The following is a 27196-nucleotide window of genomic DNA, read 5'->3' as shown; positions in this document are numbered from 1 at the left end:
TCATTTTATCTCTCATTCAACTTGGAAAGTCATCACTTAAAAGCAGAAGTCACCTAAACAGTTAGTAATTTATTTATTTCTTTACTCATTGATTCATTCAACAAACAGCTATTAAGTGTTACCATGTGGTCATTCATATTCTTCCCTTGGACACTGAGCAATGAACAAAATAAATAGTCTCCATCTTCGGGAGTTTTATTGTACAGGAGAAGGAAACAAATGAGATAGATATACATCATATGAAGTGATATGGAGATGGATATGAATACAATTATTAATACAGATATATAAATATGTACACCTAACTATGTGGCTATATACATTAGGTGGTGATTAAAGCTATACTGAAGTTAAACCAGGGTTAAGGACAATCAGAACACTAGGGTGAGAAAGATGTTTCATATTGTGAGCAGAAAAAAATAACACAGAAAGGTTCATGTAGAAATTACTTCTCAATAACAAGACATGGCAGATGGTCTTGGGTGCTGCTAACTAGCAAGCTAACTAGTGTGAGTGAGTGGTGTACAAGAAAAGTTGGTGGGAAGTGATCAGGGGGATCAGAGAGGGAATTGGCAAAAAATAGGTTGAGATCAATGAAGTCATAGAGTCCTTGTACATACACGCAGACCCAAGCTCTGAGACACTGTACCATAGGTCCATGAAAAGCAGTAGGGGTGGCCATAACTCTTCAATACATAAAGGAGCAGTGTGGCCACTGGATAGAGAAGTCATTGCAAAAAAAACACATTTGAAAGTCGGAAGAGACTTATAACACGGGGACAAAGTACAAGTTGGTGGTGAGTGACTAGGGGCTGGGGAGATGGCTCAGTGGTTAAGAGCACTGGCTTCTCTTCTGGAGGATCTTGGTTTGATACCCATCACCTACAAGGCCGGTCCCAACCATCTGTAACTCCAGTTCCAGGGATCCAATGCCCTCTTCTGGCCGCCACAGGCACTGCACTCATGCCATGCACAGACAAAAATACCCATAAGAAAAAAATACTCACACACAACAAAATTTAAAATCTTGAAAAATATTTATATAAAAAAAAGAAATTATCAGATTCTAAACTGGAAAGGTAAAATTAGTAGGATTCATGCAAGAGTTCAGGATTCCTAGCCTTAACAATCAGAAAAAAAACAGAATTGCATCTCACTGAGATGGAGACCCTGGAACCAAACTGCAACAGAGTTAAGATGTGATGGGCAAAACCTATGCAATGGGTATGAAGTGCTGATTTTAGCTGTGCAGATATATGCTGGATTCAGAGGACAGATCTGGCAGAAGACAGAACATTGGGGATCATCAGCATACAGATGATGCTCAAGTCGTGTGTCTGAGTCATGGTCTGAGAAGTGAGTGTAGAAAACAATAAACAGAAACCATGTTCTTCATTCTTCAGAGAGCTCCAGCATTTAGAGCTTGGAGATGAGGGCAAGTCAGATGAGAAAACAGAAATTGCAGCCAGTCAGTTTAGTGTAGACACTGATGTCCAGGAAAGTAAGGTAGGGCAGTGCTCAGCCAAGAGGATGAGCCCACACCTCAGATGTGAGTGGGGCTCAGCAGAGCTGGAAAGCTACCCAAGACACCTGGTGCACAGAGACCAAAACCTCCATTCTTGCAATAGCAACAGGAAGGGGGGAAACTGCTGAGGAATTTCTAAAGCACTGACGGCAGGGGAGGGGAGTAGGAGAGCAGTGTGGGAAATTCTGAGGCAAGGAAAAGAAAGTAACAGATGGAGGAGTGCATGGGGCCACAGAGAGTGGTTTGCAAAGCACAGGGGCAGCAGATCTGTGAACTGAGAAATCAATAGCAGGACGGGACACTGGAGACGTGGGGACACCAGGGACAAAGGTAAACCTTGTTGGGTGACTTATGTTCTTGAGCAACTGACCACTCCAGAGTCTGGAGTACTAGCAAGAGACAGTAGGAGGCTATTGTGAGCAGATAACAGATACTTTCCAATACAGGGGAACAAGACAATAGTGTGTTATTAGGAGATGAGATGCAGAGTGTAGTGGGGTGGGGGGTAGACTTTCTCCAGACACGGGAGTCTAAAATCAGAAGCAGGAGCAAAACCAGAAATCATGCGCATTGAGCAGCTGGGTGGTTGACTTGGTGAATGAATGGGTGAACGGACGACTGTAGAGTCTGCTGACACAGAACAGCACCAAGCCTGCAGCAGCCATGAGTCTTCCATTTCCCTCTATAGAAGGGAAAGGCATGAAAACTGTCCTTTCATCTTCCAACACATTTCCCTTTACTTCTACTTTCCAACCTGTCAGATTCTATACGTAGATACCAATGTTTCCCCTACAACGCTTAACACACACCCCCAATAGACCCGTACACCATGCACCATGAGTCAATTATGCTTAAATAGAACAAATTTGCCAGACCTTCGCTGTAAGGAGGCTCTTAACAAGAGGCAAGTGATGCTGCTGGATGTTTCCCCATGGGAGCTAGAGTTCAGTTACAAAGGAGGTGAAGCAGGTTGTGGTCGTTGTCAGAAATGAGTAACTCTAAATCACACCACAAGGACTAACTCTCTCTGTTGCTTAGTATCCTGATTCCCTAGTATCAAAAGCCCCATTTCCCTGTCTGTAAATGGAGAACACAGATAAATGATAGAGGCATGTGATACAATTCTTCTACTCTTGCCCCCTTTTGAATGTGGAACAGTTTACATACTGTTATTTTTGTTCTCTGCCTTGGGAAAGATTCCCTATCTATAGTAGCAGACTACCTGGCCTCCTCCTAGTGTTCCAGATTACAGAGTGATTAATTATCCAAGAAAATATTTACCCTAACAGGAGCAGATTCAAACTTAAAAGAAAGAAATGAAAGTGAAAACACCCTTTAAAAATATCAAACACACACAAATTCTGCAATTCCGTAAGAACATTGAAACGGGGCTGAAGAAATGTCTCAATGGTTAAGAGCACTAGTTGTTCTTGCAAAGCACATGGGTTCAATTCCCAACACCCACATGGCAGCTCACAGCCATCCATAACTCCATTTCCAAAAGGTCTAATGGTCTCTTCTCACCTCCACAGGAATCAGGCACACACATGGTATACAGACATACAGACAAGAAAAGCACTCATATGCACAAAATTTAAAGAAAGTAAGAGAGAGAAGGGAGAGAGAGAGAGAGCCAGAGAGAGAGATTCCCAAGACACTAAATTTTTAACAAAAGCGTTTTCAAGCATTGCATAAAATGTGGGTTGGAGAGATGCCTCAGAAAAGTACTTATTCAGAGGACCATGGTTTGGTTCCTATTACATTTACTCACATTGGGCTTCTCACAACTGCCTGTAATGCTAGTTCTAGGAGATCCAATACCCTCTTCTGGTATCCGTAGGCACCTGCACACACACACACACACACACACACACACACACACACACACACACACCTGTAAGATATAAAATGTACAATTGACTAATACATTTTAAGTAATATATTTTAAAGCTAAGACATTTTTTCAAAAATACACTGAGCATAAAACTTTTTGGAAGACTTATATTTTCCTGAATGCTTATCATGCTTTGCAAAAAACTAGACCACTGTGCAGACACTCATATTTAATATTTATTTCTTCCTACTTAAGGCAAAGGTGGCAGAGCAAGTATAAACCAGACCACAACTGGTAAAATTGCACCTAGCACAAAATGTGCACATATGCCACCTTAAAACTGAAATGTGCACATAGCCACCTTAAAACTGAAAGCCTTTTAGATGCATTTGTTGGGACTGGGCTCCACAAACTACATTTTGATTGGCTATGTTTTTCTGCAAACCAGCACACCTCAGGCTCAGGGAACAGGCCAGAAGAGTGAGTAGACAGACTATAAAAGCCAGAGAATCAGGGAGTTTGCTGTGAGATTGTATGTCCTAGAAATATTCAGAAGCAACACCCAGAAAGTTTCACCATCATGAGCCTAAACATGAGCTGAACAAGGACAACAGACATGCTTACATGGATGAGGAAAGCCTATGCAGTCTCAATCCCACACAAGAACTACAGGCAACTAACCAATGCTGGGACTGGGAGAAATAGTCTCTTGGGAAAGAGCAGATGGATTGGTTATCAAATTACAAACAGTCAGCCCTGAAACTTACAAATAGGTAGCGTTATCCAAGCTGAGCAGGTTGTTTAATATTTTGTTTTGGATATATATAGAGGCTGTGAATTTGAAAAGAGCAGGGAGAGGTATACAGGAGGGTTTTGAGGGAGGAAAAAAAGGAGGAAATGGTGTGCTTATATTATAATCTCAAAAATAAAAAAAATAATATTTTAAAGGAAATATAAAAATTCTCAAAGCCTGTAAATCCCAAGCAAGTATCATACTTATGAAGGCAGTACCTTCAAATTCTGAAGATCTGCACAACTTTATATATACGCAGAACAGTTGCTTAATTTAATCCATCATTTCCTGATAGACTCCTAAAAAGTCATATTTTTATTAATCTATATAGAATCAGAAGCTTGGCAAGATTCTGAGAAGCCCCCAAACTATTTTCTTTTGTTCTATTTTATTTTTCACTGTCACTAAGATTTCAATTTATCTGAGTCGCCCCTTTCCAATGATGTATTCGTGCATTTAAATGAACCCTTTGTTCTAAGCTTTACCTGTCTTTAAATTGGTAGGAGACAGACCCCTCCTGATTAATGATAACGAGAAAAGGAAGTCTTTGTTGGAAGACATAGTAACCTTTATTTCTGCTTCCTTAAATATTCTTGGAAATGACCAGGAAATAAAGAGCAATTTGATTTAAATGTTGTAAAGTCATCTGGATAAAGGTTAAATACAACTTTTCATGCAGTACCTATTAGTCACATGAGCTTGTTATTATCTTTCTGCAGGAAGCATGAAAGTGATATAAAGACTCACGGGGTAGATGACATCCAAACATACCATTTACTCCAGTCATTGTATCCATGCCGTCTCTCACCTAGGCGAGTCCATACAACAGCAACCCTACCCATATTTATAAAAAGAGGTCTGGAGCAATGTCTAAGGTTCTAGGTTTGTTAGCTGAATGTTCAGAATGTACATAGAACCCACATATTCCTGCAATGTTGAAGGCCAGTGTGTGGTAAGAGCACTCATTGTTATCTTCTGTCCAGTAAATGTACTCTTCTCCTCCTACTCAATAATGCTCATTAATATTGTAAATAACTCATTAAAATGGAGATAGTAATTACATTGTATCTATAATTTGTTGATTAGGAAGCGGAGGCTCCTAAAGGTTAATTCAGCAACTTCTCTCCACTCAAGACATAAACAAATAGAAGGCAGTTTGTGAGTGGTGGCACCAGCATTGCTTTGAGCTCTGACTCACAATCTTCGGCTCTCTCCCAGTGCCTCTTGGGATAAATGGTCTTGTATCAACAGGTCACCAGGAAATTAGAGTCTACAGACCAGGGGAAACAACCTCCGAGACATTCTTGTACTTTGAAAATAACTTTTCCAACATTTAGAAGAAAGTTCTGCCATAAGTCTAAAGAAATAGTGCTTTGCAGATGTCTATGTTCACTAGTGGAGAAAAATATCAGATTCAAAAAAAGGACAATGGGAATTTTAATATTGGGAGATTACTTATAGTCATCTGTGGGAATAATGAGAATGATTATATCTTAGAACACACATAGTAACATTTTACATTAAAAAAACATTTTATTGTGGTAAAGACAATTAATACGGGCTCTTCCAATAAAGCAATATCACATGAAAATAAGTAATATCTAAATGATAGGAAAAGTAGGTTTAAGATGCAATACAAGTTGCTAATAAAAACTCACTTAATGAAACTACTGCATAGAATACTCAAATACTTTATATTATGGTAAATATTACATAAACCCAAACCCGAAGTTACACATGCTCTAGACACATGAGTGAACTGATACCTGCTTGCTACTTGTCTTTAGTCCAAGATTATTACTTTACCCACATTATTTCATTGAATTTTCACAGAGTCCTAATGAGACACAAAGAACATTTTTTTTTTCAGTTTTGCAGATGTGGAAAGAGAAAAGAAACTTGGTGGAATGAGATGCCCCAGGCCCCGTGTTTGGTGAAAGATGGGGTTGAAGCGTGAAGGCTATGCCCTTTGAAACTCACCAGCTGATCTCCATGTAATCCTGATAAACAAGAGCATGGTAGAGGAACAACTGTGCCTTATAGATGAGCTTGCCCCAGGAACTGGAGGCTCTGGGCAAAGCAAAGGACAAAATTATCCACGTGAAGTTAAACTGCATTTATAGGTTTCAATGGTAAAATCCCAGTGGGGTATCTTGGACAGTTACAAGCAAGTGTTGGATCTCGTGGATTATTTTTCTCTCCTCTCTGACCTCTCTTTAGGAGGCAAAAATAGATCTGGTGAGGAGATAAAAGATTCCTGGATAAAGTGCTGAGGTAATTATGGCATAAGTAAGCCACAGAAGCACTCTTGGATGCTCCATATTATGACAAACCGTCTAAGTGTATTAATTTTAGAGAGGAATAGAAAGGGTGGCCAGGAAACATTTTGAAATAAATGAGTTTTTGATGACACTGGAATTTTTCCCAGGCATTTGCTCAGAGTCCTATATTGGCTTTTTAGATGCAGGATCCTGAAATAGAGAAAGCATCTTCCTATGTCTTGTGTTTCCTTTTTGCTCTCAAGCTTATTGGAGCAAGTGGATGAGATTACTTCAAAGTGGTCCTCTCCCTGCCTCAAAGTGAATGACACAAATGGCTTTATAAAATATATTGATGAAGCAAATCAAAGCAATAAAATTTCTTGCCAGGGATCTAAGCAATTCACTCTTGGTCTTCAGATAATTAGTTCATTTTATTGTAATTTAGTTTGGTTCATTGGAATTTTACAATTACATGACAATAAATGAATGTTATTTTATTTTATTTTTCAGTATATTGAATGGTCACAGTGTGATATTATAATATATTTCTTTCTAACGTCCCTGTGCATTTTAACTCTCAGATTTCATACATGGAAATACTATTTGCTTATTTGCTTGTTTTTGTTTGTTGAAACAGGGTCTTCCATAGCCTAAAGTGGCCTGGAACTCATTATGTAGCCAAGGCTGTCCTGGAACTAATAGCAATCCTCCTGCCTCACCCTCTCAAGATTTGGATTATAAGCATGTGGTACCACACCCCACTCAGAAATGCTTTGAGATCATGGATTGTGTAGAGCTGAGCCCCAGCTGATACAACACAATTCCTAAGCTAAGGATTGGGGAACATCATAGAAGAAGGCCAGGAAAGATTGTAGGAGCCAGAGGACCAGAAAATCTGCTGTGAAATTGTGTCTCCTAGAAACGACAGGAAAGCTACACCATGACACCTCAAGAGTATGGCTGCCCAATGAAACAAACCCTGAATAATGATAGTATCAATAGATGTGCTAAAGCAGGAGGGGAAATATCACAGGACCTCACCCTAGACAAAGAACTATAGACAATAATGACTGTTGAGAAAGGGCTCCTATGGATGAGTCCCCTGTTTGTTATCCAATACAAAGTGGTCAGCCCTGAAATCATATGTTCATAAGCCACACCAAATGGACACAGCAGGCTATACTTTCATATACTGATGCATATAAAGAGACTATCAAATTGAGAGGGAGTGAGGGGAGACATAGGATAGGTTGGAAGGAGGACAGGGAAGGGTGTAAGTGATGTAATCATATTTTAATTTTAAAATTGTAATTAAAGAAAAAATATCTTCTGTTCTACCCATCAAGTCTGACTATAACTTACATGTGTGTGCATGTTAGAGAATCGGTAAGATAATCAAGCAGAAACATCACATGTGTGACATAGTACATGAATTACTACTATGCCACATACTTTAATGCAATAGATGTCTATTATGTTAGATAGACAGATACATTCTTAAAATTAAATTAAAACTTAAAATTCCTGAGCATAAGGCTCTGTGTCAAAATTTTCAGAACAAATAATGACACTCACACTAGCTGCTTTGGCTTTAGCTGAAGTAGCATACAGCAAAGATTCACGGTAAAAAGTAAGATCAAAAGTTCTCAGTGATAAAACTCACATATAGTGTGAGACATCATATAATGTCAGTTCCAATCCTACAAGCTTTACAGTCTTAGCAAAAAGACTCTGCTGACCTTCTGCAGGAAGGGGAGAAATTTGAATACTGTAAACATCCTCTTAGAAACTGTTTCAAGCACTCCAAACAAATCTTTATCACTAGGGAACGTTATAAAACTATTTCAAATACTTATAACCCTCCATTGCAACTGTTTTACTAGTTTAGCTTTCAAAACTAGAGCCACAAATGAGTCCATAGTTTGTCAGAATGTTAGCAATACGACCTTTGTTGTGTTGCTAACATTCTGTTGTGTTAAGGAGTAGTAGAGAGCTCATCATGCACCCTTTCAACTTTATGAAATTTAAACTTTCTCCTCCTAGGAGGCTCTCCTTGTCCCAAAGAAGTTTCCATCCTTTCCACTTTTCCTACTGTCATTGCTGCTCATGTTCGATGCATATGGTCCTAATGTTACAAATTATCTAGGCACTTCTAGACCTTTATCAAGCATAATGACACAGATCTCTGTCTCTCTCTACTGTCTTATTTTTTTACTGGTTTGGCGATGGGATTTGAAGTACTTGGATGTTATGGCATCTGGTTGAGAATCTCTTCAAGGTTGCCCCCCCCCTCCAATGCTTATATATGTTGTTTGCTCGAAATAGAAATAACACCAGGGTCAAAATGGATCATCCTCATTCTCCATCTCAAGAAATCCCCAAATAGCTTCTGGCACACTGACCTTCCAGAAATACAGTGGGCAAGAAACCCCCTGATGTCACATCATCTCTCCCTTCGTTTCCAATCTGTATAATTTGCAGTAAGTCTGAGCTGTAAGGAGTGAGCTGAGAAGAGGAGGAGGAGGTCAAACTCAACTCTACTGGGGGAACTGGTGTCACAGGCATTTCCTTTTTCACAAGATCTAAAAAGCATTCTTAGCATCTCTCAAAGAGAAGACACCCATGTTCTCAAAAAAAGGCTACCTGGGAAGGTCAACAAATGACTTTAAGTTTTTATATAGTGTTATTCAAGCTAAACAAATTATTACAGATGACAGATGTCCCCAAGCCCCAGGTCAGGAAAACACAGAGAGAGCTATGTGCCAAGTTTCACTCCTCCTAAGGCATTTTCCAGAGGACAAGGGTTGGCACATTCTTCCCCCTGCAAGTTGTGGGCTCTGGCTTCCAAGTTCTTTGAGGAGATCCTATAAAGAGTTCAGACTGCTGTAGCTGTTGCCTGAGTACAGTAAATGTTACTTAAGTACAACATCTAGTTAATTAAAATTCTCATTACCGAAGATGTAAACACATGGGTGACAAGATCACAGAAGATGGCTCCATTCCCACTTCTGGACAGTTCATGATTGAGACCCCCAGCATTCCTAAGCTAAAGCACAAATCATTCAGTCTAGTGCATGAAGACTAGCCAAGTAAATAAGTATTGATTGTTCAGAGCTACAGAGAAGCGTGGCTTTACAGCACTACAGGCTGGGTCATGTGACTTGTACCCAGAGGCTTAATGAAATGGTTCACATTTAAAACACTCACCCCACAGTGAGACGTTACACTGAAACTGAAGATTCAATCATAGAGCACAAAGGAGGAAACAAGACAGAGCTGGGCTGCTGGCAGAAAGGGACCACAGCTATTAAAAGATGAACAGAGCAAAGATGCTTGTAAGATAACTATCAACCAAATTCCTGCATCCCACCCCTGATACTAGGCTAAAGGAAACATAATCTATGAATAAAAGCACGACAGAGGGGTCATATTTACACATTCTTTCATGAAAAATTAGTCTTCCTTGGGCTGTAGAGTGCTTGCCCAGTACGCAAGAAGCCCTAGGTTGGATCCCAGGACTGAATGCAAGGGATATGGTGATACAATACCTGGAAGGAGAGGTAGGAGGAGGAGGAGAAACTCGAGGTTATCCTTAGCTACATAGCTATAGCTCAAGGCCAAGGTGGACTACGTGGAGACCTTGTCTCATAAAAGAAAGAAGAAAATGTCTAACTTTCTTATAAATTCATGGGATACAGAAAACAGGGCAGAATTTGTGCCCTCACCCATGTTGGCAGAGATGGGATGGCAGACAATAAAAGGAAAAAGCAGCAATGTAACAAAGAAGCAGTCTGTACTATATGCTCAGTAATGTTAAGTGTCAAGAAGACAAAGCCCAAGAGGAGCCAGAAAGTGGGAAGTGTACAATTTTGGAAGGCAGGTGAGATGTCAAAGCCTTTCTAGGTTGGTTCTTAAGTAGATGTCAGATTGGAAATAAGCATGAAACACATCACCATCTCCAGCATTAATTTTCAAGACAGAAGAAAACCAAGTGAAGTTCCTCAGAGTCGGAAACATGGTTGGCATGTCCAGAGATAGGAAGGCTAATCAGCTGGTGAGAGGATTAAGAGATGAGGCCATGGTCAATGGAGGCCAGACAGTGTATACCTTATAAACATGCTTAGTCTTTTCAAACTTTTCCCTAAGAACCATGGAAATCTCCTAGCAGAATGTTGTTGTGGCATGACTGTGGTCTTACAGAAGGAAACACCACAAATCCTAGTGTGAAAAACTGAGAGATAATCAAGGAGAGTTTAATGAGAGAAGAAAGCCAGTGGGATCCACAGAGGAGGCTTAGGCTTCAGCAGTCAGGCAACAGCCCAATTCCCCAAGGTCCCTTCTAGCAGGGGCACTTAACCACTTCCTTTACAAGCTCTTTTTACAGTAAGTACTTCCAAAGGTCTAATAGATTGAAGTCTTAGAGACAGTGAAAGGACCGGAAGACTCCATTTATAGACTTACTGACAAAATGCTTGCTCTGATTAAAGAAAGAGACTCAGGCTTAGAGGAACAAGTTTCTACCAGCATCTAATTCTAAGTTCTAGATCAAGGCAGTTTCTGAAAAATCAAAACAGGAGCTTATACTTAAAACAGAGCACAAAGGCTCCTAGTAAACAAGGACAGAACTAACAGGGTTCACCAGACACACCATTCTCCCATGCATCTTGGCTGGGATTATTTAATGCATGCCTACCCTGGTCCTCCTCACTTGGCCAGGCTTCCCTCTTCCCAGATACCTTCTTTGTTCTTTTTACAATAGCAAGTTGTTTTTCCTGTCCCTGCTCTTCTCACTATCCTCTCTCTTGCTCTCTCTTTCTTATCTCTTGCTGCTTTTCCTTCTTTCACAGATACCCCTGGCCATATCCAGTCTGTTTCTTTTTCTCCCTGCTCTGGACTCTTGCAGATATCTCTGGATATTTTCTCTCTCCTATGTATAATAAAAACCTTAATCATGCTATGGAGTGGTCATGTCAGCAGTTTCTTTACTATGCCACCTCACGTATAAGTACTTCACTATTTGTTTCCTTATTAATGTTTTCTTGGCCAGATAAAAGGTTCTTTCTGTTTATTCTTTTCCTGAAGAGTTCCCATTCATTCTTAAGACCCTACTTTAATGACATCTATTTTCTACATGAATTCTAACACAGAGAATGTTTTCTAATGATTCTCATGACAATGAGCAGCACATTTCCATGGCATTACTCACACATCGCTGATTATTTACTAATGTATATGTTCATCTTCCAGCTACTACATGAGTCCTTGAAGAAATCTTTCTAAATTTGTATCCTCTATACCCAGATTAGGGCATTTGGTGAATATTTCTCTCCAATCAACAAACATGTTCAAACTCAAACGTCTCTTAAAAGTTTCCAATATTACTATGAAATAACCAAATTAAATAAAATACTCTATACAGATTCTATTGATTCATTTGAGCAAGTAGGGCTAAACTGCATTCTACAAGACAGCATGTTAGAAGTTCAGCGAAAGCCCAGGCATGTATTATATGGTTTTCCTTTTACTCTCCAGTTGTCCTAGCTTTATCATTAGAGTGTAAACCTTGACTTTGAGTACTTTCATATTTATGTATTAGACACAAATTACACATTTCATGAACATTGGTTAAAAGAAGTCTTCTGACTATAGTTTGGTCAACTTGACACAAGCTAGAGTCATTTGGGAAGAGAAAATTTCAGTTGAGGAAATGTTCCCACCAGACTGGCCCATGGGCAACCCTGTGGAACATGTTCTTGGTTAGTGATTAATGTGAGTGAGTGTCCTGCCCATTGTGGGCAGTATCACTGGGCAGGTGGTCCTGGGTTGTATTAAAAAGAAAAAAAGGCTGAGAAAGCTGCAAAGAACAAGCCAGTAGGCAGCACTACTCCATAGCCTCTGCATCAGCTCCTGCCTCCAGGTTCCTGCCTTGACTTCCTGTCTTGACTCTTCAGTGATGAAGCATGCCTGAGAGTTGAAAGATGAAGTAAACTCATTATTGAATAATAAGATAATTATTCAAGTTCCTTCCAGATTTGGGATTGTGTGAAGATGATGATGATTTGGGTCATGGTGTTTATCACAACAGAAACCTTAACTAAGATGATAAGAAAGTCTTTCAATAGATAGGGAAAACTAAACTGGGAGAAGAAAAATACAAGATTTTTAGTCTCCAATAACTAAAAGCATACTACTTGTCCTTGTAAGCATGGGCAGATAGGTCGTGGTGCCCATCAATACATTTGCTATTCTAGAAGGTGGTAGTTTAGGAGGTGGCCAGGATTCATTGAAGACAAGTACCAGCACCCTTCTTCCTGAAGGAGAGCTGATGACTGAGGAAAGGCACCAGCCAGGAAGAGAAGGTTGAAAAAGTTAGACAGCATCCAGCAAGTGCCAGGCAAAAGTGAGCAAGTTTTATAGTCAGATACTTTACCCAGGAACATTGTGCTTCAGAAACTGTTATCTCATATTTGAAGCCAACGATGAATAATACACTAACCTTAGAATGATACCATCACATTCTGTACCCAGCAAGCCTGAGCAGTCCCCTAATACACAACACACACACACACACACACACACACAATCATATCATCCAACAATAATGCTGATTTTCATCCATTTAGGGAATCATAATTTAAAAAAATTGGAACTTTAGGGTGAGTATCAGAATAAAATAATGAATAATAGAACAAAAATACTTAGAGTAAGAGAAAGAATTAAAAGCTTATATATGTATAACATGCGACCCTGAAAAGAATGCAAATGAAGAACTTAAATAAGATAATATGTAAACATTACAGTAAAGACTTAAAATACAGTAGAAGAGGAAAAATATAGGTTGAACCAGAACTGTTTTTCTTTTCTCCATAGCTACTTACATATGTTCATTTATACATGTTGAATAAGAACAAATAACATGCAAAGAACCACTTGATGATAATCCTCACGTTCAAGCACATTATAGACTTTTCTAAATACCCAAAGAGGGGGAAACAGGATATATACTACATAAATATTAAATCAATGAGTCAGAGGAAGTACTTTTTCAATATCTGTGCTATGAAAAGGTAAAGTGCTGTTATTGGAATTTTTTCTCTTCAGTCTTAAAAGTAGGCCAGATGCCCATATGTCAAAGATGGAGCAATATGGTTCTGCCCGAGGGCCAGAGAAAGCAGTAAGATAATTATTCAAATTTCTTCCAAATTTGGGATTGTGTAAACATGATGATTAACCATGACAAGACATTGAATATCTACTTTTCTTCAGATATTTTAAAAATAATTCCAGAGTCAGATTTATACAAATGTGTAGTAAATCTGTTGTTAGCCCAACTTCACAACTCAGGTCTACAAAGCCAGAGCTTAATGTTCATTCCATCAAAGTAGTAAATCTATAAATAACTTTAAAAAGACAAATGTTCAGAGGATTAAGATATGAACTGTACCCTCTGCATTATTTAGCTTCATCATGAAAATTACTTTAATTTTGTTGCTGGAATCAAAACAACCCAGTCCTCTTGAAAGAAGCCTACTGTCTGCTGTAAAGTAATAACATGTTTTTAGAGACTTCTGAGTATGTATCTTAGGATTTCTAACTTAAGTGCATGGTCTGGAAAATGCCAGTCACTGTTTGGAAAAGGCTAGTCACATTTCATCATGACGAAGAAGCAAGACTAAGGTGCACATGCTTGTGCCTCCTCATGTAACTAGTTCATATATTGAGAAACTGAAGCAGCATGGGGCTTCTAAGATTGGGGGGAAAGTCATTCAAATATATAAGAGACGTGTCTGACTTCCAACAGGGGATTGTCCTTCCTATTTCATGACAATAAATGTGAAAAATGTGAGACATCTTACAACAGATACAACAAAAGACATAAGCATCAATGCATATATTTAATCAGGAGCTGAAAACAAGTTGAGAATCAACTTTACTCAGAGACCTAAAAAGAAGATAATATGCATTGGGAGGAAAGAGGGAGAACAGGAGTCACAGTCATACCTAGAGATGTTTTGGAGTCTGATGATTAGTCAATTCTTTATGCCTATATTGTGTTACATTATGCCAATGTCTTGTTTCTTTTTTTGGCAATTGTGGGAAAATTTGTTTTAACTCATCTAAAAGATCATTTTATTAGCATAAGTAACCTCACATATCATTAAATTGTTCTTTTTGCAACTTGCTGCAAGAAAATTTGTATAATGCATGAGTAAAACTGGTTCTTTAATCATTCTAAAACTTGATTCTTTTGAAAAGACAAAAACCTCTAGTATTTATAGCTCTATGCTTCTATCGCATCAAGAGTCTATTCTAAGAAGAAGAAAGGTCACATTATTATACTCAAGAACCAAAACGCCACATTAATGAAAATATTACCAGAATTTTAAGAAGACTTTCCAGTCTTTGAAAATTGTCTACATAAAATTAAAGGTCCTTCAGATCAAAACAATGATTTAATATTCCCTTAATTAGAAAGACATATGCATCTATTCATTAATTGACTATTTTCCTACCTATGTTCCTTTAGTGAGAACTATACACATACTTAGTAGTTACACCACTCAGCGTATTAGATGTAAAGCCACATGTGTTGGAGGAGGGACAAAGAATGAGAGGACTTCAAATCACCACATACTTTTACATGAACACTCTCTTTCTACAAATGCTATCACCATGGGCACATTTTTGAAAACTTAATCTTATGTACTCTACAAGTAACAGAGTGCAATGAAATAACAGCATGTGATTCATCAAAATGACCAAACAATTCTGCAATAAAGCATGCCACACCACAGTCAGAAGTAAGAATAACTGTGTCATATTTAACTAGGTGAAGTGTATGTTGGCTGAACATTAGCTGTTCCTCAAAGTGAGCCACATCTTTCTATGGGCAACTTTGATTAACCAACACATTGTGCACAGAGCAAGCATACACTCTTCCAGGAAAGGAGGAAGCTACTGAGTGAATATTAATTTTCTAACATTCAGAAGCCTCAGCTTATTACATTAGTTGGCACTCTAGCATGCAGGCACAAAATTGCTGTGGGGATTACCTTAAAAACCACTTCCTGCTTTTATTGCCATGGTCCCTATTAAATAAGGCTGAGGCACAAATACCAATTTGGAAGGACGCCTTAATTTAAAAGAACACATTCCTTCAAAGAAACCTGAAGTGGCCTGGGTTTTACAGGTAAAAATGACTTAACGTTGGGAGTGCTTTTCCTTGAGTTTCCTCCCTGTATTGGTTTAAGGAGGCCATTCTAGTGTTTTTACAGCCCATGTAAATACATGCCAGAGGTAGGGGGCTCAGCTCAATTTTCACAGAGCTATTTAATTCTTATACATGACATGCCTAAAATATACATAATTTTTAAGTAACTTAAACAATTTGGAATCATAAATATAAGTGCAGCTTTGTAAGTTGGAACTTAGTTTCCCTACCCTTGAGTAGTGTAAAGACAAAAGTTGTTAAGTATAAAGCGTATACCCCATAGACATGAAAGAACAACACATTAAGTTAGGCTTTTATATGTTAAGAAATAGATTAGAGTTGAGATGAGAATTTTCTATTCTTGTACCAAAAATATACTACTAAAAATACTCTACCACAGAACAGAGACCAAACAAAAATCTTACTTTTAAAAACTCTCTTATTTCCCCATTTGCTGACGTACATTTTTATAAGCAGTAATTTCAAAAGGTCTTTCCAGCCAGAGGCTGATTTTATCTACAACAGCAGGTAGCACAATGATACTTAAGCACACTGTACCTTTGTGTACTCTTAGCTGACCTGCTGTCTCCCTTCCACTCACACTTGTGGTATGGACTCAGAACAAAACTCAGATGTTCCATTTTCAACCTTTCTAAATCACTGTTGAGAATGCAAGAATCTGCTGAGCACAGGAGATGCCTGTAAGTCCCCTCTTACCATGTATGAGCCACAGTGAAGCGACGTCGCTGCCGGATGCTTTTATTCACCAGCAACTTTCTGAAAAAGCATGGTGAATTCCTCGGTGAACTGCGTGGAGAAATTTTGGGAGATGTAGGTCTGTTTCCTGGTAGCTTCGGAAGCTCAAGTTCCAAGTGCATCTGCTCCTTGAAAGTCTTTATGCAAACCTCGGGTTCAGAACAAGCAGTAAGTTCCTTGGAAGAATTTTTTGCTGTCATGTCTTATGTGGAGCTCTAGCTTTCACCATCCAAAACAACAGCCTCGAACATAGCAGAGACGCTGCCGCAGGGGTAAAGGGCTCCTGAGTCCCAAGACTTTTCGCAGGCTAATTTGGGAAGCTGTGGTTCCAGTCCTGGAGCTGTTCAGAACAAGAGCAGCATACTGGGAGAATGGCAAGTCAGCCTGTCACAAGGAGCTTTATCAGGCTGCCTTTGCCTCTGAAAATGCGCCAAAGTGCTTTCTCTGTCACTAGCCTCCTTGTAGATGAGGCTTGTCTGCAAGTTACACACTGAGACTCACTGAACTCATTCAGCTGAATATATCAACTCATGAAATATTCATGAGGGCTTTTGATAAATCCTTTACATGTTTTTTTTTTTTAAAGAAAACCTTATCAAACAAGCTGTATTAACGGAGACAGTCAGCAAAGCCTGGCCACCCAGTCACTTTCGTCTGCACAAAGGGCAGAACCAGAGTCCATCCAGCCTGTGCTGGTAAAAGTCTTCATTCAGAATTATCTAGCTCGGCAATGCACACAGCAGTGACTCCGCCTATCAAATGCTATTGGCCCAGGATTCTTTAAACAACTGAGCCGTCTCCCCCCTTAAAAATACCCTCTACTGCTCAGATTTGCACTGAATTTCTGAGGCTACTGTCTTTGTCACAGTCAAAACTGATTAAGTCAGGGGTTGCCAAAAAGCCTCAATAAAACAGCTTTCCAGATTCCATTTCTGAATCAAAGAGCCAATTTGCTGAAGTTTTTATTCCCCCACTTCCTTCTCTAGAAGATCCAATCAGCATCAGTATAAAAAAAAAATGAATAGGAAAATATTGGCTTTGGTTCATTCCCCCAAGGAATTTAAAACCTAATTTTTATTCCAATAAACATTAATCTCATTCTTCTGTTTAAGTCCATTGTTTGGGATATGCCCACAGAAGCCAATCTATATTGCATGCAAAGCCTTTTCTGATGGCCAAATCACCCCTAATCTGAAATGGAGGTAACAGCCAGGTAAAATATGTACCCCAATTAATGGACTCCCAAATTAGGCACTGTGCACGTGTTTGTGTGTGTGCAAAGAGATGCACAATGTGTGTATGTATGTGCTGTGTACACCAGAGAGTGAGTTTTCACGTTGTTTGTGAGGAGCACAACTCAAACCTGTAGTCAGGGCATGTTGAAAGTGGATTGTTTCAAACTGGCATTTTTTATTTATTTATTTATTTTATTTTGGCATGGGGACATAGCTTCCATATGTCAAAAGGCACATTGAGATATAAAGAGGGTCATTGTATATATGTTTCTGAGTGCTGTACAATCTGTATTGACAATAGCAGTCACTGGAGGCAGGTTGATCTCAAGCAAATATCACAAAGCGTACTAGGGCTAATCAGCAAGAGTGATAGAAAGGAAAGGCACATACAGCAGGACTTCACTCATACTAATGTGTAAAGCCTTCCTGTGCTCTAAAACCCTTCATATATGCCCCACACTAAAGATGTGCTAAAGGTTAAAAGGCTAAATAAAAACAGACCATTGTCTCTTGTACGAGCAGGGAATCCCACTGTAAGCCTTGGGGAAGTGACTGGAGCTTAAACTACTGATTTCTAAGCAACACTTAAGTACTACTTAAACTACTGACTTCAGAAAACTCGTCAACATTTAAACACCTAACTAAAATGCATTGTGAACAAATGCACAATCATGGAATTTTAGATTGTACTGGATGTCCCTTGTTATGAAAATAACTCCCCAAACGAGGAAACAGACCCAGGGGACTGAAAGGACTCATTCAAGTTCATCCTGGTGATTGACATCACCGCTAAATCCCCAACTCAGGTTTCCTGGCTCCTGGCGAGTACTGTTCAGTTCATTTTAAGATGTGCGTTTGTCTAGGTAGGCCTGAGTTCATGCTCTTGGATGTCTGAAGATATTTTTGAGTGACTTGAAATGACAGATTGTTGATAATATGGAGAAAATGTGGTTAATGCTACCTACTATTTGCTGAATTGTGCAACAAATCTGAGACTTTCACCCAAAATAATAGAATTTAAAACTGGGACATAAGATTATATGATTCTACCATGATTCACAGTAACCTATTAGCAAAAAATAAAATAGCAAGTTGGGTTTATTAAAATTATTTCTCATATTTATTCATTAAAGCTATTTCTCGTATTTATGTTTCTTTTTTTCTTTTCTTTTTCTTTTTTTTTTTTTTCAAGGCAGGGCTTCTCTGTGTAGCCTTGGCTGTCCTAGAACTCACTCTGTAGACCAGGCTGGCTTCGAACTCACAGAGATCCACCTGCCTCTGCCTCGCAAGTGCTGGGATTAAAAGGGTGCTCCACTACTATCCAGCTCATATTTATTTTTCAAATAAATAATAAATAAATAAATAAATAAAATAAATAAATAAACATTTAGGAATTTCTTCTCAGAAAAGATAAAGGCAAATTTCATAGCCCTATATGGCTAAGTATAAATTGAGGTTTTGATAGGAAAATGCTGATCATGTCGTCACTTGATGGCATTCTACACTCCTGCTCTTGCTCTACCAACAGGATCAAAGACATCCAGACCTGCTAACCTTATCTACCCTAGAAGGAAACCGGGGCCACCAAGAGGGTTAACTGAAATGTAAACATTTAAAGGATAATCAGACTGTTTGAAAGCCTGAATTCCTTAGTGGGTGTTGTGGTTTTCATGTTTATAGTGTTTATAGACAAGTGGAGAGAAAGGAGGGACTGCAGTCCCAAGGCCATGTCCTCAGTAGCCTAACTTTCTTCCCTTGAACTTCAGTTCCCCAGGAAGACCACAAGCTGGAGACCAAGCCTTTTGTGTGTGTGTGGGGGGGGGGGGGGCTAGAGGGTCAAACACTGGCATCCTGTGCTTAAAAAGCATCTAATGAATAAAATGGAAACCATCCTGTCTACCTGTAATACTTAGCCCTGGGTACCACAAAAGGAGAAATGAGTAACCCACACTTATCAGTTTATAAGTATATATTCTTGTGAATTACTGCAAATGCCATCTATAGTATGTTTCAGTATTAGATAAACAAATCTGTGGCATCAACATCCAGTCAGAGCAATAAAGAATAAAATTAATTAGTCATTAATAGATGAACGATTATTTCTTATAAATATTGGAGGCAATAATAACAATAGTTTAGTTTTTTTTCTAAGCTGTAAAAAAAGACCATGTAATTGCTACCAATAAAATGGTGTTTAGAATATAAATATATACCAGCATTAAATGTTTTAAAAACTTATCACCCTTTTAAGAGCACAATTTCACATAAAATAACCTTTTATATTGATAGAAATGTAAAATTTGAACTTCAAAAGTTGCCATTGAGTAAAATTTCTTCGAGTATCATTTTCAGTTGACCTTTGTAAAACTAAACAGTTTTTAGAGTCACAAAACTGAACTTTCTGTATTTTAGCACAACATTGAATTCAAAATAACACTGCTATAATTTACTATGAATACAAACTGAAGGTCTGAGATAAAAGAACATATTCAGCATTTTCTTTTTAAAGAGTGTAGTTAAAACCAACAATATTAACAGTTAATTTCTTAATTAAGTCTTTATGTATTTCTCTATCTAGCTCCTTCTTGCCAAAACAATACACCATCTGAGGACTGCCACTAGACTCCATTCAACTAAATTCACATCAATTCCTTTTCTTCAGTCCAAGGCAAGGTAACGAGAAGGAATAATTGCAACAAAAGACTATAGCCTCTTCTGACCAATAAACAGTCAGTATGCCTTTATACAACAGTATCGGTACAAATTACAATTTCAATGCTAAGAAATGGAGCTGGAGAATCATTCTAGCATGATTGAAAGAAACATAATGCACAACAGAATACAAAAATAGCTTCTATTCATCTTGGTAAAGTACAATTAACTGATACATATAAAGAAACTGCCATTGAAATAGCATCACAGGAAGCTTCCTGTTCTACTGAAGTGCTGGTATGTTCCATCATAGGAACAGTTTCATGCCTCCCTTTCATGATAAACAGATGACATCAAAACCATTGGCATCCATTATCTCTAGATCTCAGTTTCTTTGTGCTATATTATAAACATTTCCAAATGAAAAAATGTAAGTGGGGGAAAGAGTGTAAGACTTGCAGGCACTGGAGGTGTTGCTAACAGGTTAAAGACCTTGCTTTGTGTGTTCATGGCCCTGAGTTTGATACCCAGCACCAAACAAGATATAACTATAAAGTGCTGAGTTCCAATTATGGTAGTGTGGCTTATTATCCTTCATTTGTAGAATGTTCCATAGAGGGTAGACAATATCTGTCCACTGAATGTACATTATCTTGTCCATTTTCAAATACAAAATTGCATAATTAAGGAACTGGTCCAGTAGATAACCCCAGGCTTCACACTCTATAGCACTGATGATTATACTCCATCAATGCTACTAAAGAGATTGGTGAGAATACCATAGAATAGAAGATAGAATGCTTGTTCCCAGGGTGAGTCTCTTCTCAAGTACTAAATGTCTTGAGTCTGAAGTAACCACAGCATATTATTTTTATAAGATGACATACAGGATTTGTTTTTATCCATAGGATCTCATTTAATTACTCATCATTAGTAAAGTGGTGTTCAGAAAGCTCAGTTTTCACCTTTGTGACCTGCATCTTGAGGAACATTGTGGGAGGCTACGTCACAGATTATCTCTAGAGGTATATTATTAAGAAACAACTGCCTGTTCCAAGACCTCCAATAGCTTCTCAGAACCCAGAAGAAAACCACAGCAGCCTCAAGAGCCCCACATGCACCTCTTCCCTCTCATTGGCAGTTCCTCTCTGGCCTCACCTCTGGATACGGTCCTCCAGCCTCACTCTGCTCCAGATATTTAGTCTCCTTGTTCATTGACCATGACATGCAAGCTTCCCTTTCCTGACATATCTACATGGTTTACTTCCTCATCTCCTAGCATCTGTCCAGACAGCATGTGTCTGAAGGCCTGCCCCATCATCCCGTTGGACACGAGAATGACCGTCATGCTTCACTTGCCTCTGTTTGTCACTATGTAATATAGTACACACTATTTGCTTGCTGATCTTCCTAGAATTGAAGCTTTATGAAGGAAATGGCTTTATTTTTTTCATCTCTATAATCCCAGTCTGGGAAGAATGCCTACCACATGTCAAGTATTTCATAAATACTAATTGGATGAGGAAATGATTTATCTTTCCAGTGCAGAATAAAATGAGGGAAGAGCAATCAAACTAAAATGGGAGAAACTACCTCTCTTACATTTGAGAGAGCTCATGTTTACCAATTTAATGTTTTTTTTTTGTTTAAACATGTGAGATTATTATTAACTCATTGAGAAGTGCCTACAATGACCATATTTATTCCTCAACCCTCCAAATGGTCCCAAGACTCACCTCCCAGCCTCTTGCTCTGTCATTTTTGATTTATAACCCACCAAGTCCAATTTGTGCTGCTCATATTCCCATGGGTGTGGGACAATCCACTGGATTGTGGGTAACCTACCTGGAACCACACCACAAAGTTTGTCTCCTTCATTTTCCCAATTTTTAAATAAATTTACAGTTTTTACATGAGTCCTTATTACTTCAAACTATGGGCCAGTGGATCTTACATTCTTGCTCATGTGATATTTGTTCCAAAGGTGCACTCTTCTTCCAGGCCTAGTCATATGACATCGGTTTGCCCTTGCTTCATCTTCTTAGACAGTGGTTGGACAATTAGTGGATTATTTAGAATATGACTTTGACAGCAAAAACTTAGTCCTAGGTAACTCTTTAGTAGATTCTTTGTTGCTGAGAGTTCAAAAATTATTAATATAGTAAATGTAGGGTCCAAATTTTTGAGCAATCTGAGGGAGTTACTATATTGCCCAAGTATTTTATTTTCTGTTGCCTAAGTTGCATTTTGGTACCTATGGTCCTTCTTATCCACTTGCTATAATTTCTTTTTTTTAATTATTATTTTCACATTCTCACTTCAGTGTAAAGGAAGAATCCCAGTGTGCTGTATCCTCTGCTGGTTGAGTGGTACCCAGTGGTATAGACTAGCCAAATGCCCTCTGCGCTGTGCTTCCTGGGCTGATGGAGTACTTAAGTACTTCTTGTACTAGGTGCTTTCTGTGGTGGTAGATAACATAGAAGAAAGATGCTAAGGAAGTTTCTCTCTGTTTCCTGGATCAGTGAACCATCAAGTTACGTTAGCAAGGGTGAGTCAGATATCCAAGATGCAAGGAAAGAGTGTGTTCCCAGGGTAGGTATTTTAGAGCTGTAAGAAAAGAAGGTGATTAGGTCCCTAGGGTCATTCCAGTCTGCCAACAAATGGCCTATAGAAGTGATCTCACATCAGTGTGAGGAACTCAAAGACATATTTGGGAAGATCCTTTTCTCTAAAATTAGCTTTTAATTTTTGCTTATGCCCAATCCTGTCAGCCAAATTCACGACGAGGTAAGAAAAAGTGATATAGACTCAGTGTACATATAAAGAGTTTAAGTATAATAATTACCTCTAAAAGCCCATCTCACTGTGATAGCCTAGAGATCAAAATAAGAGCAAAACACAAATAAAAAGGCAACAAAATCAAAGCCACTGCATTTCTCTTAGGAAAAGGATAGCAACAGAAAGGCCATGCCATGCTTGTTTATATTTTCAAGCTATTTCACAAACCAATATTTCTAATCATTGTTCAGTGAGCTTTGAAAGGACGCAAGGATACATATCAAGAAAAATGCTTACCAAATGGGGAACTATGGGGCTGGGGTTTTAGCTCAGTCATAGAGGCCTTGGCTAGCACACACAAGGTCCTGCATTAAATACCCAGCACCACCAACAAAAACAGAAAAATAAACAGTAGGGAGTAACACTGAAACGGCCTCACTTACTTTTGAGATAAACTTAATCACCACAGACTGTTCATTTTTAATTTGTTCATGTAGAAAATTCTTTAAAATCTACAAATACACTGAGGTGTGCTATTTGATGATGAAGAAAATGGAAGCTTGACTACCAGGACTATGCTATCTTAGAATTTAGAAGTAACTCAAATTTAATGTTGTATTATAAGTGTTCATTAGCATATGTAAAAATGAAAGACTTTTCACCTTTTATATGTGAGCACGCTGAGCCTGAGAGCAGAGATTCCAAGAGAACCTGCATTTATGCAGTTGCTACAGTCAGGACCTAAAATAGTTCTATCTCTCACCAACTGCTTCATCCTACAGCTCTACATTCACATTGCCCTCACATCTCTAATCCCTGGCATCACTGATCTGTTCTCCACCATTAAGGTTTTTTTCTCTTCAGCAGTGTTATACAAATGGAATCAGATTCAACCCTTGAGACCAGCTTCCCATATTTGGCATAGTGTCTACAAAATGGAGCCAAGATTTATTAATAGTCCATTCATTTTTTACTTCCTAATAGGATTCTATTATCTCAATGCACCATAATTTGTTTATTCATTGTCTACAAAAGATATTTGGGCTCTTTGTTGTTTGAGGCAATTATGGGTAGAATTTCTACAAAGATGCACCTACAAGTTCTGCACGAACACTTGCATTTGATGCTGTGTGGGACACACAACATACACAAAGTGGGATTCTTTAGTCCGATGGTGAATATAAGTTGATATAATAAAAATATCAACTTGCTTTCCAGAATGAATCTATCACTTTCATCCCCCTGAGAATGTCTGGGCATTCCAGTTGCTCCACATGCTCACCAGCACTTCCTACCAGCGGATATTTGATATAGTGACTAGCACCGGGTGTGCAGTTGCTCGAGTTTACATTCCCCTACTAGCTGCTCCTTAACCCAGGCTCTTGTGCTTGTGATCTGTGTGACCTCTTTCACTAAGCACTCAAGACCTTTTCTCATTTCCAAGTTAGCTTGGATCTTCCTATAGATATGAGTCTTCCTCTGTAATCTGACTCCAGCTGTCTTTTCAGAGCTGTCCTTTAGCGTCCACATACATTCTATCCATAAAAAAAATAAGTTTCTTGTGTTGCTCTTTTAAATTATTATTTTAAAAACATTAATAAACCACATTCTGATCATATTCTTGCCCTTCCTTCAACTCCCACATTCTCCCAACCTCCCTACCAACCTAATTTCGTTTAATGTTCTTACAAAAACAGAAAAAAAAATCCTCAAAACTCAAAACAAACAAAAAACTAATAAAACAAAAAATACCAAAAATGAAACAAAACAACAACAAAAACAATCAAACAAAAACCCATGTAGTTTGTCTTGTGTCGACTACTGCCCTGGAGTGTGGTTGACACACCCCGTGTTGCTCCAACTGGGAAAACTGCAAGAAAACAAGAGAGATCTTGCTTCAACAAGGTACAAGGACAGAACCAATTCCTGAAAGTTGTCCTCAGACACCGGACACATACACTTGCAAGCACGAACACAATAATAACAACAAATACAATGTTTTAAATGATAAACACATATACACACCCCAGTTGGCTACCTACCAACAATAGTTTGCTAGGGCAATCACAGAGAAACACAAAAGAAAGCCTATACCACATTCACAAGCAAAAGTCCCCTGTCTCTGCTGCTGGGTGAGGTGCCATAAAGACCTCCAAACACTAGCTCCAAAAAGAACAAGACCTGCTTGCCCCTCTCCATACTTGGTCACATGGTCTTTAATTTTTATTTGTGAGATTATAATTTAATGACATCATTTCTCCTTCCCCTTTCCTCCCTCCAAGCCCTCACATATTCCCCTTCCCACCCTCCTTCAAATTCATGGCCTCATGTAGTCTCTAACACAAACGTAATCAACAGAAGTTTATTTGTTTCTAGTTCTGGAGGTCAAAAATACAAATACAGTTATTAATGGGTTGGTTCTATCTGTGGATTATGAAGAAATGATGTGTTTTAGGTCTTTCTCTTTGGTTTAGAGACGCTGCTTCTGTCCCTTCCTGTTATCTTTCTTCTATGCATGTCTGCTGCCAAATGACCTCTTGCTATAAGGACATCAGTCACATTAGATTAAGACCAACTATTGTGACTTCATTTCAATTGTATAATCTCGGTGAAGATCTTTTCTCAAAAATAGGCCACCTTGAGGGTTAGGAGGTGGTCTTATGTTTGTCATATTATTACAAATGACAACAGAGTAGTTACTAGATAGTACATACAAACACTAAAGCTCAAGTAATTTAAATGCATATAAAAGTGATTTGGGCTGACAGTTTCAGAGATTCGGAATTGATTAGGCCCATTGCTTTGAACTCACAGGGACATGTCATAGCAGGAATATATAGTGGAAAAAACCATTCACTTTGTGATTAGACATTAAAAGACAGATGAAGCAACATGGGTTCTGTGGTTCCTTTGAGGATACAACCCTAGTAATATGGGAACCTCTCATTAAGTTCTTCTCAAAGAATTACTCACCTCCCAGCAGCATCATGCTAGGAACCAACTTTTACCATATGGAGTTTGGGGGATACTTAAGATCCACATTTTGACAGACTACAACACATGAATCTGAGGACTAAGTGCTTCAAGATGTAACAATCTGTACTTTTGATCTCCCCAATTTATATCCTTCTCATTGGCAAACTACAAACTACAACATCCCATGCCAACATTTTCACATCTATCCATCCCAGCATCAGCTTAAGTCCCAAGTCAAATCTCATTTAAATAAACCAAATAAATTATGCGTGAAACTTGGAAGAAAGTTGTTCTCCATCTATGAATTATAAAAGCAGTTATCTGTTTCCTGAATATAATGATGAGACAGTCATAAAAACGATAATCCGTTTTCCAAAGTGAGATCCTGGAAGAAAAGAAAAAAAGGCTCATAGATTGCAAGTTAGTTCAAAACCAACAGGATGAATTCCATCAGATTTTAAGAGGAGTATTCTCTAGTTATTTTTTTAACTCAACATGTAGCTCTCTGAACATACTACAGAGATAGCACTGGACACCTGAGCCTTAGGCAATCACAGACCTGACACCAAAGAAGCAGCTTTGTTTTCCCAGCCTTGTGCCCTCTGGAAAGTGTGGAAATTGGCAACATTCCCCATCTGTGAGCCACCTTCTGGATCCTTCGTCCTTTTTCTAAAAGATCATGCATATCTGCCGCCTAAGTCCCAAGTCAGCATGGAAGAAAGCTATGGGATTAACTTGCCTCAGACTGCCTCCATTGGCTGTTCAAAACTAGAACTTCCTTGGCCTTTGTGTGTTATTAAAACTCTAGACATTGTTCTTTTGTATTTCTTTCTCTCCTATCTTAACATTATATATACATATACATATATATACACATATATAAATAGAATAGATATATTCTATTTCTAGCCTGATTTACCTTCTAAAGACATCCTTAACATGGATGCTGAGAACTTGTGTTAATCAATTCTGTATCTTGATCACAATTATTACAAACAGTGCTGGGGTTTGAGATCAACACTGACTCCACAGGCTCTGAGTTTGGAATCTCCTTTCTGTGTGCTCCATTAACTCCAACCAGTATTTTGATCTTGTTTTAGAGCCAAGGGACTAAATTATTAATATCCCTACCCTACCTTAATTGCTTTACATTTATTTCTCAGTTCTCAAATGTA

General features: G+C 38.5%; 1 protein-coding gene across 3 annotated transcripts in view; it reads right to left on the bottom strand.

Annotated features, from left to right (window-relative positions):
* The window catches only part of Pde4b (phosphodiesterase 4B), a 558016-nt gene that overhangs the window by 373688 nt on the left and 157132 nt on the right, over nucleotides 1-27196 (bottom strand). Inside the window, exon 1 of one of the 3 annotated variants that reach the window (XM_028887463.2) lies at nucleotides 16342-18701. The exons of 1 other annotated variant lie outside the window; for it this stretch is intronic. In XM_028887463.2, coding sequence (XP_028743296.1) covers nucleotides 16342-16580 — 239 coding nt within the window. In that variant the 5' untranslated portion in view covers nucleotides 16581-18701. Of the gene's footprint in view, nucleotides 1-16341; nucleotides 18702-27196 lie in introns of those variants that run through there. One more of the 3 variants, XM_028887439.2, reaches the window with a different exon arrangement.

Source organism: Peromyscus leucopus, chromosome 2 (genome assembly GCF_004664715.2).
Source record: "Peromyscus leucopus breed LL Stock chromosome 2, UCI_PerLeu_2.1, whole genome shotgun sequence".
Classification (NCBI taxonomy): Eukaryota; Metazoa; Chordata; class Mammalia; order Rodentia; family Cricetidae; genus Peromyscus; species Peromyscus leucopus.
This window is presented reverse-complemented; position numbering and strand designations above follow the sequence as displayed.